Genomic DNA, 16,694 nt, shown 5'->3' with positions numbered 1-16,694 from the left:
GTCAAAAGGAGATATTAATATATCATAAAAAAAGTGTATACTGCCCGGGGAGTGGTAGTCAAATTGGATCGACAATTTCAACCGGTTCAACCTAACTTGTGAATTCCTCCTCGACCCTTTGCTTTCTGACGTTGATCTCCACGTCTGACAGAGTAATTTTACAGGGAAAGGATATGGACCACGGGAGCATTTTTCGTTTGGGAAATTATGGACCGTGGGAGCGTTTTGTGTTTCGGACATTGCGAGAACCTTCCCCCGTAGCCGCTGATCCTGACCACGATAGATCGAGAAGAAGAACATACATTGCCGTCCCCGAATAAACCACAGAATCACGTCTCTTAAGGCGAGAGGTGATTAAATTGGAAGAACCAAAACGGTAGGGAAGCTCCAGTGCAATGACACTGTCAAATTTGATATTCATTATTAAAGACCAGTCGATGGAAAATACGATTAATACGGTTACACAATATGATTCACAGGTACGAGCATCCAAAAGTTCCCGACGCAAGTACTCGGGTTGCTGGCCATTATGTTTTGCGCTTTATCTGTTAGAATTTTCTTCTTCTCGGTTAGAGAGTGAGAAAAATATGTAATCTTTTTTTGCCCTTTCATTATGGGACGTTCCTTCGCTTGCTGCGAAGACAAATCTAAGTTCCTATTTCACCAAACACCACCAACACAACAGATCTTCGGCTCTGGTGCTCTGAGATTTTTTTGTTATGAAGACTGCAACTCCAGAAATTGGCCGGTCACAAGTGATTTGGGAGAATCACTCAAATGTAAACACAGTATCGTTAGTGCCTCTTCATGCTGTGTTTTATCACACGAATAACGCCAAGAACTTCGAGAGGATCCATCCAATCCAGTAACCTCTGCAACTCTTTACAAAATAAGCATATACATCACCCATAGCCCAATTTGGTTTCAAATACAGATGTCCGATGAACATGCACAATCCACGAGATACTGTTATGGTCTATCATTAGGTTTCATGGTTACATTTACATATTTCTTCAGACCGCTCAACTGGACCCACCAATAAACTAGATGCTTAGGTAGCATCATCTTCAAGGTTGTTGACCCGTTCGCATTCATCTATCCATTCGCTGTATCTGTAACACATGAACTTGTATCAGAACTTGTACTGGCATATTTATAAGTAGGATTAAATAAGAATCTGCATATAATATGTGCATGGTAATCCGACTTACATGTCTATAGGCTCCGTCAGCGCTGCAAATGAAGAAAAATAAAAAACAGAGGTTAGTCAGAATATTCCTGCGAATCAACAGAGAGTTGTAGTAGAAAAATTGACAAAATCAAGGTTAGATGTGAACCATGCGAATCTCATAATCTATGATAATAATGTTTTCTGTCCCGTTATATTATTTTTTTTAGTCACCTCTAACAACTAGATATGGAGTCTGGACTGTAGGTAGGGCATAAAGAAGGCCAGACCTATATCAATCAGAGTCCAAAGTCGACATCAGAATGGACCTGGACTAGTACCAGTTAGAGCATTTCCTTTCCTGCTCCAACTGCATATGGGTCATCATATACATTTTAGAGAAGATTGACAATTTTGATAGAAAGTAAGATGATCCACCAAAAATCAAGACTATCAAATGATGTCAGTCCGTCGGTAGATCAACCTGCCCCTAATATGCTTGGCCAGAACCAGTTTCAATTGGGCGATCTGAACCGCCCCATAACCCTATGGTCAAGGTGGACAAAGGATTCCCCAGCTAAAGTCCAATTCAAAACTCAAATGGAATTTGGCCAGATGTGCCGGGATATCTTAGAAGACGGTCTCTGTATAGGATATTTACAACCTAAAATGGACAAAGACAAACTACAAAGTATTCACATCTGATAGCTGAGACAGCATGAGCCCTAGCACATACGAGAGGCCAGATATGGTTAGTATTAGAACTTACACTTGAAAATGCACTAAATTTTCATGTTTAACAAAAAAGAAGATACAACATCTAACAAAAATTATAAGCCGGTTACTCACAACAACTACGAGCACACATAGCTTCTGCTGATCCTTAGAAATAGTCGCACCATGAAAATGTTTGGTGGTGCAAACTCAAAACCCTGAACCTTATTAACCTCTGTTTATAACAAGCTCCCAGCCACTAGTTATGAACGTACCTGTGATAGTGGTGCTGAAGCTTTCTTGGCAAATCCTGCATGTGGCTTCACCAATCAAATTCTTCATATCACTGAAAAATAAATTGGTTTCTAAGTGTGATTGAAATTAAAATATAAATAAGATCGATAAGCAACTGACAGCACATCATCAAAATATACCATGTAAAGAACTAATAACAATCATGCATCCTGACTATTTTGAGATAATGTGAAAATTAAAAAGTACTACAAGAACAGAAATCAATAAAGAAGGTGAAAGAGTGACTATTGTTGATTATAGAAGAAATCCTATGCTTCTTCAACTGTTGGATACTTGGATACGTCTAGACATGAGAGCCAATAAACAATTCTGCTTCTTGAATCTGGTGCTAACCCCTAGTCAATCATACCTGCCAGGGAAAAGCTTACCAACAAACAAAAGGAGTCCATCATAGGGAAAAATCAGTTCACCCAACTAGGGATGGCAATGGATTGGGTATGGATCTGGTAGGCCATTAACCATACCCATCCTGTACTTACCTCGAGGTGAGGTTGGGTAAAGCTCCAAAAATCCTTTTTTTTTGGGCATACAAATCTTTTTTTATTCCTTTTGCTTTGAGGAAGGCATTTGTGAAGAGTTTTATATATCCAGATCAGGTTCGGGATGGGTTTTACCATTGCCAGCACCTACCCCGAATCAGCAGCGAATCAGTAAAACCAGCCCCATTAGGGTCAGATCGGGTTAGGTACCCGATGGGCAGAGTAACTTGCCACCCCTACACCTAACTAGACTAAGTGACTGTCAGATATGTTTTACAGATAAATAACAGTAGATGAACAGCAAACAAGGAAGACATTCCAAATTTTCAAGTGTACTCTAGCCCATCAAATGGATCAAAGATGATTATGCATACATGCGACATTCAACGCTGCTTCCATGGTTGCAGAAAGGGCAACAAAATACAGTATCAAGCTTATCCATTCGCTTCCTTGGAGGTGGCTTCGCCCTTGACTTCCTCTTCCCCATGATTCAGCTTCAACTCTTTGACTGAATCAGTAACTAAAGCTCAATTAGTAAGTAATCAGTTATCTTCTCCATGAATCAGTAATTAAAGATCAACTAGTTAATTCCAGTAAGTATAATGCTTGGCAATGACAAATAAGATAACTTCTTATTATGCATTCAAGCAAGATTTCAAAATTAATAAATAAATAAAAGGAAAGAAGAAACACAGCAAAAATTTAAAGAATTGCTGAGATACACATCCATAAATATTATAATAATGCATGATCTCTTAATTGAATATTCCATGCATATCAGCATGTGAGACAGAACCTAACATAGCAGAGATACTTTCATGAACCAAGGATTCGTGAATCCATCAATGCATACTACTTTTTAAACTTTTACAAATTATTACTTGTTTATCACTCCTTAGCTAATAGAAGTACATAAATAATGTCATAATCAATACAAACACATTTATCAGGCAGTGCCACATCAAAATAAATGTGTGCATGCACCATAAAACAATTTTATCTTAAGAAAATAGCATTTATGAAGACTGCCATGATTTTAACAATAAGGTATATCTCCTTAGAACCCAAGGTTGCAAAAATGTGATGATGGGTGTAAAACATTGTGTAAAAAGTTCCTTCCTAATTGGCCATCTAACTGTCAAGTAATGCTGCGGCTCTAGCATGAGAGAACGGCACGTCTCCAAAGCCTTGACATGCACTGAAGAAGGCTAACCTGTTGGAAATTTCAAGATGTGTTGTATTCTTGTGCATTAAGAAGACAAAATAAGAGCAAGTTTTAACATTTGCAGCATCTCTTAATCATTTGCTAACCAATCAGATCTTGGTTCTGCCTGCAAAAACTTTGTCTTGAATCCACTCAAAATATATTGAACACACAAGAATTCAGAAAATGGATCCACAGAGAAGCTAGTTACCATCTAACTACCTCAGACAGGTTATTTTTAAAATTTAATGAAGTATGAGTACAGGATGAACAAGTCCCAGGAAAATCTTCATTCTTTGAGATTAGGTCAAATTGAAGCTCGTGTAAGCAAAATGGAGTTACCGGTCAGACATTTATCCAACCAGAACCAGGCTTTTCATTCGTTCAACACAGCATTAACTTGGAAATTAGCTGAAAGCTGCTTATATCAACAAATTTTACAGTAGGTAACTGTTTGATATAAGAATTCACTAAAATCATGCTATTTATCGACATAAGGACCATTTGGCAACTATTCCCCAGGCACAGAGCTTCTTTATTACATCAAAGAATGCCTTCACTTCGTTTACTTCAATGGTAGAAAATATAATTTCTTTAATGCAAATGGTTACTTCCCAGACCAAGCAACTGCCCTATTAAAAAATATTTCATTTGATAATGAGCCACAGAATGGAGTTACCAGTAGGACATTTTTGCAACCAGGACCAGGCTTTTCATTCAGCGGGGGTGGGGGGGGGGGGGGGTTGGTGGGGTGGGGTACATGCAAACAATAACATTATATACATATAATGACAAGACAGAGGAGCTGGTGTAGGCATGTAGGAAAGCCCAACATCTCATATATAAAGATTCAGCAGTGTATGTACTAATTAGTTGTAGAAAATCTTTATCTATTACCTTCTTTTCCTGCTAATATAGCAAGAATTATTATGACATCTTATATAGTGCATAGGAATCAAATAGCATAATGACCACATCAGATACAGGAGATGGTTACAATTTTGAAGAAGTTTATAAATATTGTAGTGAAATGATTTGATAAAAACAAAATCAGGCATGTTTAGTTTATAATCATGTTATGTGTGATTTATTTTGAATCTGAGCATGGATCAAAACATAAAGGAAATGTGCACTTCAATAGACCAGGCATACAGTCATGCCCATGAAATGGGCCAACCAGCTGAGAGTTCCCACCCCCTTCTCTTAGAAGACTGGCAGTATCCTAAATTGGATTCCTCAGTCGCTGAGTAGCAAAAAATTGATGCCACTCTCAGGTGAATTTTGGCCACTTCATGCTGCTAAGGAATTTAGTTGAAAATTACAGGTCTACATGGTAAAGAAGAACACAAAATATATTCATATTTTACTTGAATGGAAAGATGTCAAGTCACTTTTATGGTTTTTTAATGGAGCTATATTTAAAATAATAACAACCTTGCAGCAGCTTGATTAAGGAATTGTAGGTAGATTTTTGTCTCTCTGGTTACAATTCAAAGATTTGCCTACTGGAGAATGAGTCCAATTCCTTTCCCATTGACACCTCAACTCAACAATGCTAATTTACAATGTTTTTCTTTTTCAATGTTTGCGCTCCAACTTAAGATTCAAACATCCTGACTAAAACCCCATATCAAGTTTAATATGCTGCTTGCTAAGCTCTGAAACTTAGTCTCCAGCATCTTCTACCTAGGAGAATGCACCCGCTTCAGAATCTTCCGGCACCTCAAACCTGCATATGCTTCCTAAGTACTTCCTTACTAGAAATTTTCCTAAAACATCCACCTCTCTGCATCTGCACCCACATTTGCTCCGATACTAACACCCGATTCTGGCAACTAAGGTCTCAAATTCCATGATATGGATTCCCAGATAAAAACATTAGACGGGCAAAATCAATTGTATCAAGATTTTTCTAGAACAAATAAACGAATGTTATCTCAGCTAAATAAAAGGAAAGGAAAACCATCAGAGAGCTACAAGATAAGACTGAAGCTAAAATGGGATCACATGTTTCCCAAAAAAAAAAAAGAATCATGAAAATTATATTTGTAACAAGGTGGAACAAAAACTCCCAATCCTATTTCCAGTCGTCATAAAATGTTTCACAGGAAGATATATCAGAAAATATTAAGATAGGTGCAATCTCTTTTACCAAACTCTGACAACGAGAGGATCTAAGACATTATGTTCCATAGCCAACGATCTCAGTTCGTTAGGATGACAAAATATCAACCAACGATCATAGCAATTTAGTTTGAGCAATTGGCGGATTGGTATCTGTACTTTCAGTAAGCCACTTGATAACCAGAAATTTCAACAAAAAGCTGCAACTACCAATCCAACTCTAGAAACAAAGGCGGATGTTTAAAAGATCAGCTAATACGGAATAAGAAGGCAATATTAAAATGAATTCCTTGCATTACATCGTACACAATAAGCTCCCCTCCTCATACTGTTCCCCAAAACATCGGTATCTCTCTTTTCCAGAAACTTTTTCGTTTCCCTTATGAGCGAAGCTCAAACTTGTACAAAAAAATATCACCAAATATTTTTATTATCAACCAGTGTAGAATGTCATGATTGTATCCAAACCTACCAAGCGGCAGCTCAAAACAAATCAAGACAGCAAAGGAAATCATTGGCACCAATTCATAGTGTGGAGCTAGAAAAGGATTAACTAATGAAGGTTGGAAAGAATCTTAAAAATCTCCTTTGAAAACCCTAAATTAGATTATAGTAGGGAATTATCAACAGAAATTACAAGGAAAAAAAAACTCAAGACTCCGCAAACCTTTTAATTTTTTTAAAAAAGATAACCCTAGGTTAGCCGATGGTCAAGAATCCATCCGGCTCACAGAAACCCTAGAAAGGAGACATGAGATTGGGCAAGAATACGATGAAAGAACGCTAGAAAAGAGAGGAGGAAACAACTCAAAGCCTTACCCGAGTGATATTGGCCGACGATAAGGACGACAAGAGAAGGGTTTATGCACCAGCGGCGAAACGAGAGACCCTCCCTCGAGCTCCAGGTGATATATATAAGGGAGGCGATCGCAAGATTCCACCGGTCCCCGTTTGGGTTAAACATGATCAGACCGGATGATCTAGACCGTCCTCAATATGGCCGGAACACATCCGGTCCAAGTGTTCTTTTCGGACCGGACCTCACCGCACGGCTTCGCCTATGATGACGTGCTATTGCCAAGTTGTGGGATTTGTCTTTTTACCACGCTATAGCAGTTCGCAGTGGCAACTGGCCGGATCGGATGTAAATGGGTCGATACGGAAAACTTCAAAATTAAATTAATTTATTTATTAAATTAATTAAATTTTAAAATTTGAACCTATCATATTTAATAAATAAACTATTCAATTCAATCAAATTAATTTATTTATTAAATAAATAAATAACTTATCTAATCAAATTCATTTTAATTTAAAAATAATAATAAAAAAAATTATCAGAAAAAAATTATTGATAAAATTTTTATAATCAAACCGATCGTGAAAAAAATTATGAATCGAACATGCTTTGAAAAAATTAATGATCGTATAAATTAAAATATTAAAAAAATAATAATATTGGTGCAAAAATTACTTGCGTCGGAGAAGTTGGAGTCGAGGGAGTCGCGGTAGCCGCCGGGACCTGCAAAAAAATCTAAACGGAGGTGGGGTTGCTCCGGCAAACCCTCCGACGCTCAAGTCAGTTCTCTGCCTCAACAAGAATGGAGTGTTCGAACGAAAATTTTAGCAAAGTTTTTAGATGAAAATGAAAGCTTATGGAATAACATATCTGGGGTTCCCCTTTTATAGACAGAGGGGGCAACAAATTGATGGCGACGTCTGAAACCGTCTGGTCGTGGGCCGCCAGAGTCAGGAGGAATTTATTGCGGAGGGTGGAGGAGCGGGATCGTGGCTATCGCCATGGCTCGCACGTGGAATCAGTTAAGGGGAGTGGAGCGGCATCCGCTGTCGTGACTTGTCAGGGAGTGGTGGACTCGCACAGAATCTGCCGTAGGGAGTGGAGCAGAGTCGTGGCCGTTAACACGGCCTGTCAGGGAGTAATGGAGCTACGCAGGGTCCGCCGCAGGGAGTGGAGCAGAGTCGTGGCCGTTAATACGGCCTGTCAGGAGATCCAGACTTGTTGGCCGAAGTTCGGTTGGAGTCGGTAGCGAGGTCCGGTACCCGTAGGAATTTGGACGAGGTCTTCCCGCAGCAGAAGTTATGGACGGAGCCCGACTCCTACGAAGTCTTCCTTGCCACAGAAGTTGTGGACGGAGTCCGGCTCCCGTAGGAGCCCGGGCGGAGTCTTCCTTGCCGTAGAAATTATGGACGGAGCCCGGCTCCCGTAGGAGTCCGGGCGGGGTCTTCCTTGCTGCAGAAATTGTGGACGGAGCCCGCTCCCGTAGGAGCCCGGCGGAGTCTTCCTTGCTGCAGAAATTATGGACGGAGTCCGGCTCCCGTAGGAGCCCGGGCAGAGTCTTCCTTGCCGCAGAAATTGTGGACGGAGCCCGGCTCCCGTAGGAGCCCGGGCGGAGTCTTCCTTGCTACAGAAATTGTGGACGGAGCCCGGCTCCCGTAGGAGCCCGGGCGGAGTCTTCCTTGCTGCAGAAATTGTGGACGGAGCCCGGCTCCCGTAGGAGTCCGGGCGGGATCTTCCTTGCCGCAGAAATTGTGGACGGAGCCCGGCTCCCGTAGGAGCCCGGGCGGAGTCTTCCTTGCTGCAGAAATTATGGACGGAGCCCGGCTCCCGTAGGAGTCCGGGCGGGGTCTTCCTTACCGCAGAAATTGTGGACGGAGCCCGGCTCCCGTAGGAGCCCGGGCGAGTCTTCCTTGCTGCAGAAATTGTGGACGGAGCCCGGCTCCCGTAGGAGCCCGGGCGGAGTCTTCCTTGCTGCAGAAATTGTGGACGGAGCCCGGCTCCCATAGGAGTCCGGGCGGGGTCTTCCTTGCCGCAGAAATTATGGACGGAGCCCGGCTCCCGTAGGAGCCCGGGCGGAGTCTTCCTTGCTGCAAAATTGTGGACGGAGCCCGGCTCCCGTAGGAGTCCGGGCGGGGTCTTCCTTGCCGCAGAAATTGTGGACGGAGCCCGGCTCCCGTAGGAGTTCGGGCGGAGTCCTCCCTGTGATTGGAGTTGCAGATGGAGCCCGGCTCCCGTAGGAGTCCGGGCGGAGTCTTCCTGTAATTAAAGTAAGGTGCGAAGTCCGGCTCCCGTAGGAGTCCGGACGGGGTTTATCAGCAGTCGAAGTTGGCGACGGAGCCGGCTCCCGTAGGAGTCCGGGCGGAGCTTACCATCGGTTGAAGTTGTGACGGAGCCCGGCTCCCGTAGAGTCCGGACGGAGTCCTCCCTGTGATTGGAGTTGCGGACGGAGCCCGGCTCCCGTAGGAGTCCGGGCCTTCGACTTTGCTCAAGCTAGGCGAGGTTCTCCTCCTGTCCTTAGCAGGGCTGTGGGGGCACATATGGGCTTGCAGGGCCTCTCCCCCCATCCGGTCTAAATGGAACCGGGCCTTCGACTTTGCTCAAGTTAGGGCGAGGTTTTTCTCCTGTCCCTAACAGGGCTGTGGGGGGCATATGGGCGTTGCAGGGCCTCTCCCCCATCCGGTCTAAATGGAACCGGGCCTTCGACTTTGCTCAAGTTAGGGCGAGTTTTCCTCCTGTCCCTAACAGGGCTGTGGGGGCGCATATGGGCGTTGCAGGGCCTCTCCCCCCATCCGGTCTAAAGGGAACCGGCCTTCGATTTTGCTCAAGTTAGGGCGAGGTTTTCCTCCTGTCCCTAACAGGGCTGTGGGGGCGCATATGGGTGTTGCAGGACCTCTCCCCCCATCCGGTCTAAAGGGAACCGGGCCTTCGATTTTGTCGGAACGAGGTTTCCCTTTAGACTGGATGGGGGGAGAGGCCCTGTAATGCCCATATGCGCCCCCACAGCCCTGTTAGGGACAGGAGGAAAACCTCGCCCTAACTTGAGCAAAATCGAAGGCCGGTTCCCTTTAGACCGGATGGGGGGAGAGGCCCTGCAACGCCCATATGCGCCCCCACAGCCCTGTTAGGGACAGGAAGAAAACCTCGCCCTAACTTGAGCAAAGTCGAAGCCCGGTTCCATTTAGATCGGATGGGGGAGAGGCCCTGCAACGCCCATATGCGCCCCACAGCCCTGTTAGGGACAGAGAAAAACCTCGCCCTAACTTGAGCAAAGTCGAAGGCCGGTTCCATTTAGACCGAATGGGGGGAGAGGTCCTGCAACGCCCATATGTGCCCCACAGCCCTGCTAAGGACAGGAGGAGAACCTCGTCCTAGCTTGAGCAAAGTCGAAGGCCCGGACTCCTACGGGAGCCGGGCTTCATCCGCAACTCCAATCATAGGGAGGACTCCGCCCGGACTCCTACGGGAGCCGGGCTCCGTCACCAATTTCAACCAATGGTAAGCTCTGCCCGGACTCCTACGGGAGCCGGGCTCCGTCGCCAACTTCGACTGCTGATAAACCCCATCCGGACTCCTACGGGAGCTGGACTTCACACCTTACTTTAATTACAGGAAGACTCCGCCCGGACTCCTACGGGAGCCGGGCTCCATCCGCAACTCCAATCACAGGGAGGACTCCGTCCGAACTCCTACGGGAGCCGGGCTCCGTCCACAATTTCTGCGGCAAAGAAGACCCCGCCCGGACTCCTACGGGAGCCGAGCTCCGTCATAATTTCTGCAGCAAGGAAGACTCCGCTCGGGCTCCTACGGGAGCCGGGCTCCGTCCATAATTTCAGCGGCAAGGAAGACCCCGCCCGGACTCATACGGGAGCCGGGCCCCGTCCACAATTTCTGCAGCAAGGAAGACTCCGCCCGGGCTCCTACGGGAGCCGGGCTCCGTCCACAATTTCTGCAGCAAGGAAGACTCTGCCCGGACTCCTACAGGAGCCGGGCTCCGTCCATAATTTCTGCGGCAAGGAAGACCCCGCCCGGACTCCTACGGGAGCCGGGCTCTGTCCACAATTTCTGCAGCAAGGAAGACTCCGCCCGGGCTCCTACGGGAGCCGGACTCCGTCCACAATTTTTGCAGCAAGGAAGACTCCGCCCGGGCTCCGCCCATAATTTCTACGGCAAGGAAGACTCCGCCCGGGCTCCTACGAGAGCCGGACTCTGTCCATAATTTCTACAGCAAGGAAGACTCTGCCCGGGCTCCTACGGTAGTCGGGCTCCGTCCACAATTTCTGCAGCAAGGAAGACCCCGCCCGGACTCCTACGGGAGTCGGGCTCCGTCCATAATTTCTGCGGCAAGGAAGACTCCGCCCGGGCTCCTACGGGAGCCGGACTCCGTCCACAACTTCTGTGGCAAGGAAGACTTCGCCCGGACTCCTACGGGAGCCGGGCTCCGTCCACAACTTCTGCTGCGGGAAGACCTCGTCCAAACTCTACGGGTATTGGACCTCGCTACCGACTCCAACCGAACTTCGGCCAACAAGTCTGGATCTCCTGACAGGCCGTATTAACGGCCATGACTCTGCTCCACTCCCTGTGGCGGATCCTGCGTAGCTCCATTACTCCTGACAGGCCTGTTAACGGCCACGACTCTGCTCCACTCCCTGCGGGGATTCTGTGCGAGTCCACCACTCCCTGACAAGTCACGACAGCGGATGCCGCTCCACTCCCGTAACTGATTCCACGTGGCAAGCCACGGCGATAGCCACGATCCCGCTCCTCCACCCTCCGCAATAAATTTCTCTTGACTCTGGGCGGCCCACGACCAGACGGTTTCAGACGTCGCCATCAATTTGTTGCCCCCTCCATCTATAAAAGGGAACCCCAGATACATTATTCCATAAGCTTTCATTTTCACCTAAAAACTCTGCTAAAATTTCATTCGAGCACTCTATTTTGTTGAGGCAGAGAACTGACTTGAGCGTCGGAGGGTCTTGCCGGAGCAACCCCACCTCCGATTTAGACTTCTTTTGCAGGTCCCGACGGCGACCGCGACTCCCTCGACTCCAGCTTCTCCGACGCAAGCGGATTTTTGCACCAACATGATTGGCGCTAGAGGAAGGAGCTGAACCTTCGCAGCATCCTTATTCTTAAAGGAGCGCTTAACGGGACCGCCTCCGGTCATCTTCTCCGGCACCCACTCCTCCCTTCCCCCACTGGATCCTCACCTGATGCCTTCTCGCGAAGCATCCGCACAGCTACCCATGACCTCCGCAGCCATATCTCGGACCCCGGTCTCGCCTCTGGTTTCCCAGGCCCCGCATCCTCCGGCTATGGTCGCCGGCATGGAGTGGCCGGGCGATCGCCTTCGACGGATTCGCCAACACCGTCGCGGGGGGATCCCAACAGGAAACAACCAACTTATCGGCTGTATCCCCCAAGCGGTAAAAGACTGAAGAGCCCATAACCTTTACCGAAGAAGACACTCAGGGAGTCCAATTCCTCATAACGACGCGATCGTAGTTTCCTTGAATATAGCAAATTACGACGTCCGTCGCATTCTTGTCGACAATGGAAGTTCGGCCGACATTTGTTCTACGACGCCTTTTCAAGAATGTCCATCCTTGACAGCCATCTGAGACTGATTAGCTCCCCTTTGGTAGGGTTTACCGGCGACGCCGTTCTGACGGAAGGAATAATAACTTTGATGTGGCCGCAGGTTAATATCCAAGGCAATCCAGGGCCCTGGTGAATTTTTTGGTAGTGAAGGCGCCATCAGCCTACAATGCAATCCTCGGCCGACCTGCCTCAATGCTCTCTGAGCCGTCGTATCGACCTACCATTTGAAGTTGAAGTTCCCCACCGACCAGGGGATCGGAGAGGTCGGGGAGACCAAGCCCTGGAGACACTGCTACAATATAGCCTTGCAAAGAAGCGATCAATCTGACCCCTGTCCCGTCGATGGACTGGATGCTCGCGATGACTCATCGAAGAGAGGGGCCCCCAATCGATGATCTGATACCAATCCCTTTGAATGACGGGAACGCGGAGCATGTACGATGATCGGCTCCAACCTAGGGGAGGAGGTGCGGACGCGTCTCATTGATTTTCTACGAAGAATGCGGACGTTTTCGCTTGGGTTCCAGCAGACATGCCGGGGATTGACACGGAAGTCATGGAGCATCATCTGCCGTCGATCCAAAGCATCGACCGATGAAAGAAAAAATCCGAAGTCATGCTCCAGAGAGGCAGAAGGCGATAGCCGAGGAAGTGGATAAGCTCCTCAAGGCCGGATTCATTAAGGAAGTCAATTATCCTGATTGGATTTCCAACGTTGTCCTGGTCAAAAAAGCAAACGGCAAGTGGAGGATGTGTATAGACTTCAAAAAGCTGAATAAGGCCTGTCCAAAGGACAGCTACCCCCTTCCCAGAATCAATCAACTGGTGGATGCGACCTCGGGCCATGAGCTCCTCACCTTCATGGACGCGTTCTCCGGCTATAATCAAATTAGAATGGCACCGGAAGACGAAGAAAAGACAGCTTTCATCACTAATCGTGGCCTTTACTGTTACAGGGTCATGCCTTTCGGCCTCAAGAATGCGGGCGCAACCTACCAACGATTGGTGAACAAAATCTTCAAGGAGCAGATCGGTCATAACATGGAGGTCTACGTGGACGATATGCTCGTAAAAAGTAAATCTTCCAGAGATCATGTCGCCGACCTCGAGAGACCTTCGACGCTCTCCAAAATATAGAATGAAGCTGAACCCAACTAAATGCGCTTTCGGAGTAACCTCAGGAAAGTTCCTGGGCTTCATGGTATCAGGGCACGGGATCGAGGCCAATCCAGAGAAAATTGCGCCATCCAGGAGATGGCCACCCCAAAATCGATAAAAGAGGTTCAGCGCCTCATGGGGAGGATAGCGGCCCTTAATGCTTCATCGCAAGGTAGCCGAACGGTGCTTGTCCTTCTTTCAAACCCTCAAGCAGCCGAAGAACTTCTGTTGGACCTCTGAATGCCAACAAGCGTTCGAAGAATTAAGGAGCTACCTTGGCTCACCCCCGCTGTTAGCAAAGTCTGAGCCCGGGGATGAGCTATTTTTATACCTGGCGGTCTCTCCATGGCCCTCGCGGCCGTCCTTGTCAAAGAAGAAGCGAAAGTCCAGTGGCCAATCTACTACGTTAGCCGCACGTTGAGGGATGCCGAGACCAGGTAAACCAAATTAGAAAAATTGACTTACGCCTTGTTGATTGCAGTCCGGAGGCTCCGACCCTACTTTCAAGGGCACACCGTGACGCTACTCACCAATCAACCGATCAAGGGGTTTTGCACTGGGCGACACCTCGGGAGGATGGCAAAATGGCGATCGAGCTCACGAATTCGACATCAACTATCGACCAGGCCAGCAGTGAAGGCCCAAATACTGGAGATTTCATAGTAGAGTGTACCATCCCAGAGGAGGCTGAACCTGAACAAAGTAAATTGACGACCTGAAGTCCCAACCGAACTCCCCGAAGAAGAGGCCGATCCCTCTGATCGCTTTTGGGACCTCTATGTGGATGGATCTTCCAACACGTGGGCGCAGATGCAGACCTGATCTTGGTCAGTCCGGAGGGAGTCATCGCGGAATACGCTCTGCATTTCGAGTTCCTGCAACAAACAATGGAGCGGAATACGAACTCTGATCGCAGGATTAAGGATCGCCAAAGAGCTGGAAATAGGTTAGCTCCGGGTGCACAGTGACTCTCAACTAGTGGTGGGACAAGTCAGCGGAGTTACGAAGCCGGGAGGACAGTATGTCCAAATACCTTGAGAAGGTAAAGGAGCTCACCCCCGCCTTTAGCAGCTTCAACATTAGACAGATTCCAAGGTTGGAAAATACCAGGGCTGACCTTCTCTCCAAGCTGGCGAGTTGGCTCCGGCCGAATTGCCCAAAGGCGTTCTCTTTGAAGTTTAAAGCACCGAGTACAGAAGAATCCGGCCCGTGATGGAGATTGACCACGAGCCCAGCTGGGTCGACCCACTGATAATCTATCTCAGAGATGGAGTTCTCCCCCAGATGCGAAAGAAGCTCGGAAGCTCGAAATCAAGCCTCCGATACATCTTTATGAGGGCAAATTGTACAAGAGATCATACTCCTTGCCCCTCTTAAAATATCTCCGGCCTTCGGAAGCTGACTACGCCTTGTGGAAGTACATGAAGGAATTTACGAAAACATTTGGGGGTAGGTCTTTATCCTACAAGTTGCTCCACCAAGGATATTACTGGCCAACAATGCATCATGATTCGATTGAATATGTCAAAAAGTTGATCGATGCCAGAGATATGCCAACGTCCAGAGACAGCCCGCCACCGAGCTCACACCCTTGAGTGCCCCATGGCCTTTTGCACAATGGGGGATGGACATCCTTGGCCCCTTTCCATGGCGTCTGGGCAAAGAAAGTTCCTCCTTGTAGCGATCGACTACTTCACCAAATGGGTTGAAGCCGAACCACTAGCGAAAATCACAGAGGCAAAAGTGCAAGATTTCGTCTGGAAGTCGATCGTGTGTAGGTTCGGTCTGCCTAGAACCCTAATCACTAATAATGGACGGCAATTCGCGGAGCAAAATTCGTCGAATTCTGTGAAGATCTAAACATCTCCCACAACTTCATATCAGTAGCCCATCCCCAGGGAATGGCGAAGCTGAGGTGACTAATCGAACCCTTTTGCAGGGAATTAAGACAAGGCTCGAAAAAGCGAAGGAAACTTGGGCGGACGAACTTTATCATGTGTTGTGGACGTATCGAACTACCCAGAGGCTACCTACGGGGAGACCCCCTTTGCTTTAGCCTTCGGTACGGAAGCCGTCATCCCAATCGAGCTTAAACTCCGTCGGCACGAGTCGTGGCATTCGACGAACATCAAAATTCGCAAAGTCTTAGAGCCAACCTCGACCTGCTAGAAGAAAGACGGAAGATAGCTCAGGTTCGAATGACAGCCTACAGACAGAAAGTCGCTCGATATTACAATGCCCGGGTCAAGAATAAAGCCTTTAGAGCAGGAGATCTAGTGCTTCGATGAGCCGCTGTTCGCAACCTCAGGATCGGGGGAAACTCGCCCCAAACTGGGAAGGACCGTATGAAGTCAAAGAAGTAGTCCGGCCCGGAACTTATTATCTTAAGAAACTCGGAGGGCCGACCTCCCCGACCGTGGAGCTCGGAAAACTTACGGATGTACTATCAATAACTTCATTTTAATTGAAAGTTGCATACCCGTATGTCTTTGACAATTCAAACAAACTGTATCAGAAACGAAAGGGAAACCTCGTCCCGACAAAATCGAAGGCCCGGTTCCTTTAGACGGATGGGGGGAGAGGCCCTGCAACACCCATATGCGCCCCCACACCCTGTTAGGGACAGGAGGAAAACCTCGCCTAACTTGAGCAAAATCGAAGGCCGGTTCCCTTAGACCGGAAGGGGGGAGAGGCCTGCAATGCCCATATGCGCCCCCACAGCCCTGTTAGGGACAGGAGAAAACTCGCCTAACTTGAGCAAAGTCGAAGGCCGGTTCCTTTAGATCGGATGGGGGGAGAGGCCCTGCAATGCCCATATGCGCCCCCACAGCCCTGTTAGGGACAGGAGAAAAATCTCGCCCTAACTTGAGCAAAATCGAAGGCCCGTTCCCTTTAGACCGGATGGGGGGAGAGGCCCTGCAACGCCCATATGCGCCCCCACAGCCTGTTAGGGACAGGAGGAAAACCTCGCCCTAACTTGAGCAAAGTCGAAGGCCGATTCCATTTAGACCAGATGGGGGGAGAGGCCCTGCAACGCCCATATGCGCCCCCACAGCCCTGTTAGGGACAGGAGAAAACTCGCCTAACTTGAGCAAAGTCGAAGGCCGGTTCCATTTAGACCGGATGGGG

The 16,694-nt window shown here is 47.5% G+C and overlaps 1 protein-coding gene across 2 annotated transcripts; it reads right to left on the bottom strand.

Moving 5' to 3' along the window:
* Window positions 1–881: 881 nt before the first annotated feature.
* Window positions 882–6,958, bottom strand: LOC105047470 (transcription elongation factor 1 homolog). Of its 2 annotated transcripts, none has more exons than XM_010926399.2 (5): window positions 6,824–6,958; window positions 3,051–3,184; window positions 2,158–2,228; window positions 1,212–1,233; window positions 882–1,112 (listed from the first exon to the last, which is right to left on the bottom strand). In XM_010926399.2, the coding sequence occupies exons 2-5, from the start codon at window positions 3,161–3,163 to the stop codon at window positions 1,052–1,054; spliced, it is 267 nt and encodes an 88-aa protein (XP_010924701.1). In that variant the 5' UTR covers window positions 3,164–3,184; window positions 6,824–6,958; the 3' UTR covers window positions 882–1,051. The 2 variants fall into 2 exon arrangements, with proteins under 2 accessions (XP_010924701.1, XP_010924702.1); XM_010926400.4 differs by having other exon boundaries at window positions 3,051–3,196; window positions 6,824–6,939.
* Between the last annotated feature and the right edge of the window lie 9,736 nt (window positions 6,959–16,694).

The sequence above is a fragment of the Elaeis guineensis genome, chromosome 6 (assembly GCF_000442705.2).
Source record: "Elaeis guineensis isolate ETL-2024a chromosome 6, EG11, whole genome shotgun sequence".
In the NCBI taxonomy this organism is placed as follows: domain Eukaryota; kingdom Viridiplantae; phylum Streptophyta; class Magnoliopsida; order Arecales; family Arecaceae; genus Elaeis; species Elaeis guineensis.
The sequence above is the reverse complement of the archived record's forward strand: the minus strand, read 5'-3'. Positions and strand labels throughout refer to the sequence as shown.

What these genes read in the sequence shown, in the direction of transcription:
- LOC105047470 (XM_010926399.2), bottom strand. Translation starts at nt 3,163, where the DNA reads ATGGGGAAGAGGAAGTCAAGGGCGAAGCCACCTCCAAGGAAGCGAATG. An exon ending in CTTCAGCACCACTATCACAG is followed by an intron (nt 1,234 to 2,157) that starts GTACGTTCATAA and finishes CTTCATTTGCAG; the next exon opens with CGCTGACGGAGCCTATAGAC. An exon ending in CTGACGGAGCCTATAGACAT is followed by an intron (nt 1,113 to 1,211) that starts GTAAGTCGGATT and finishes CATGTGTTACAG; the next exon opens with ATACAGCGAATGGATAGATG.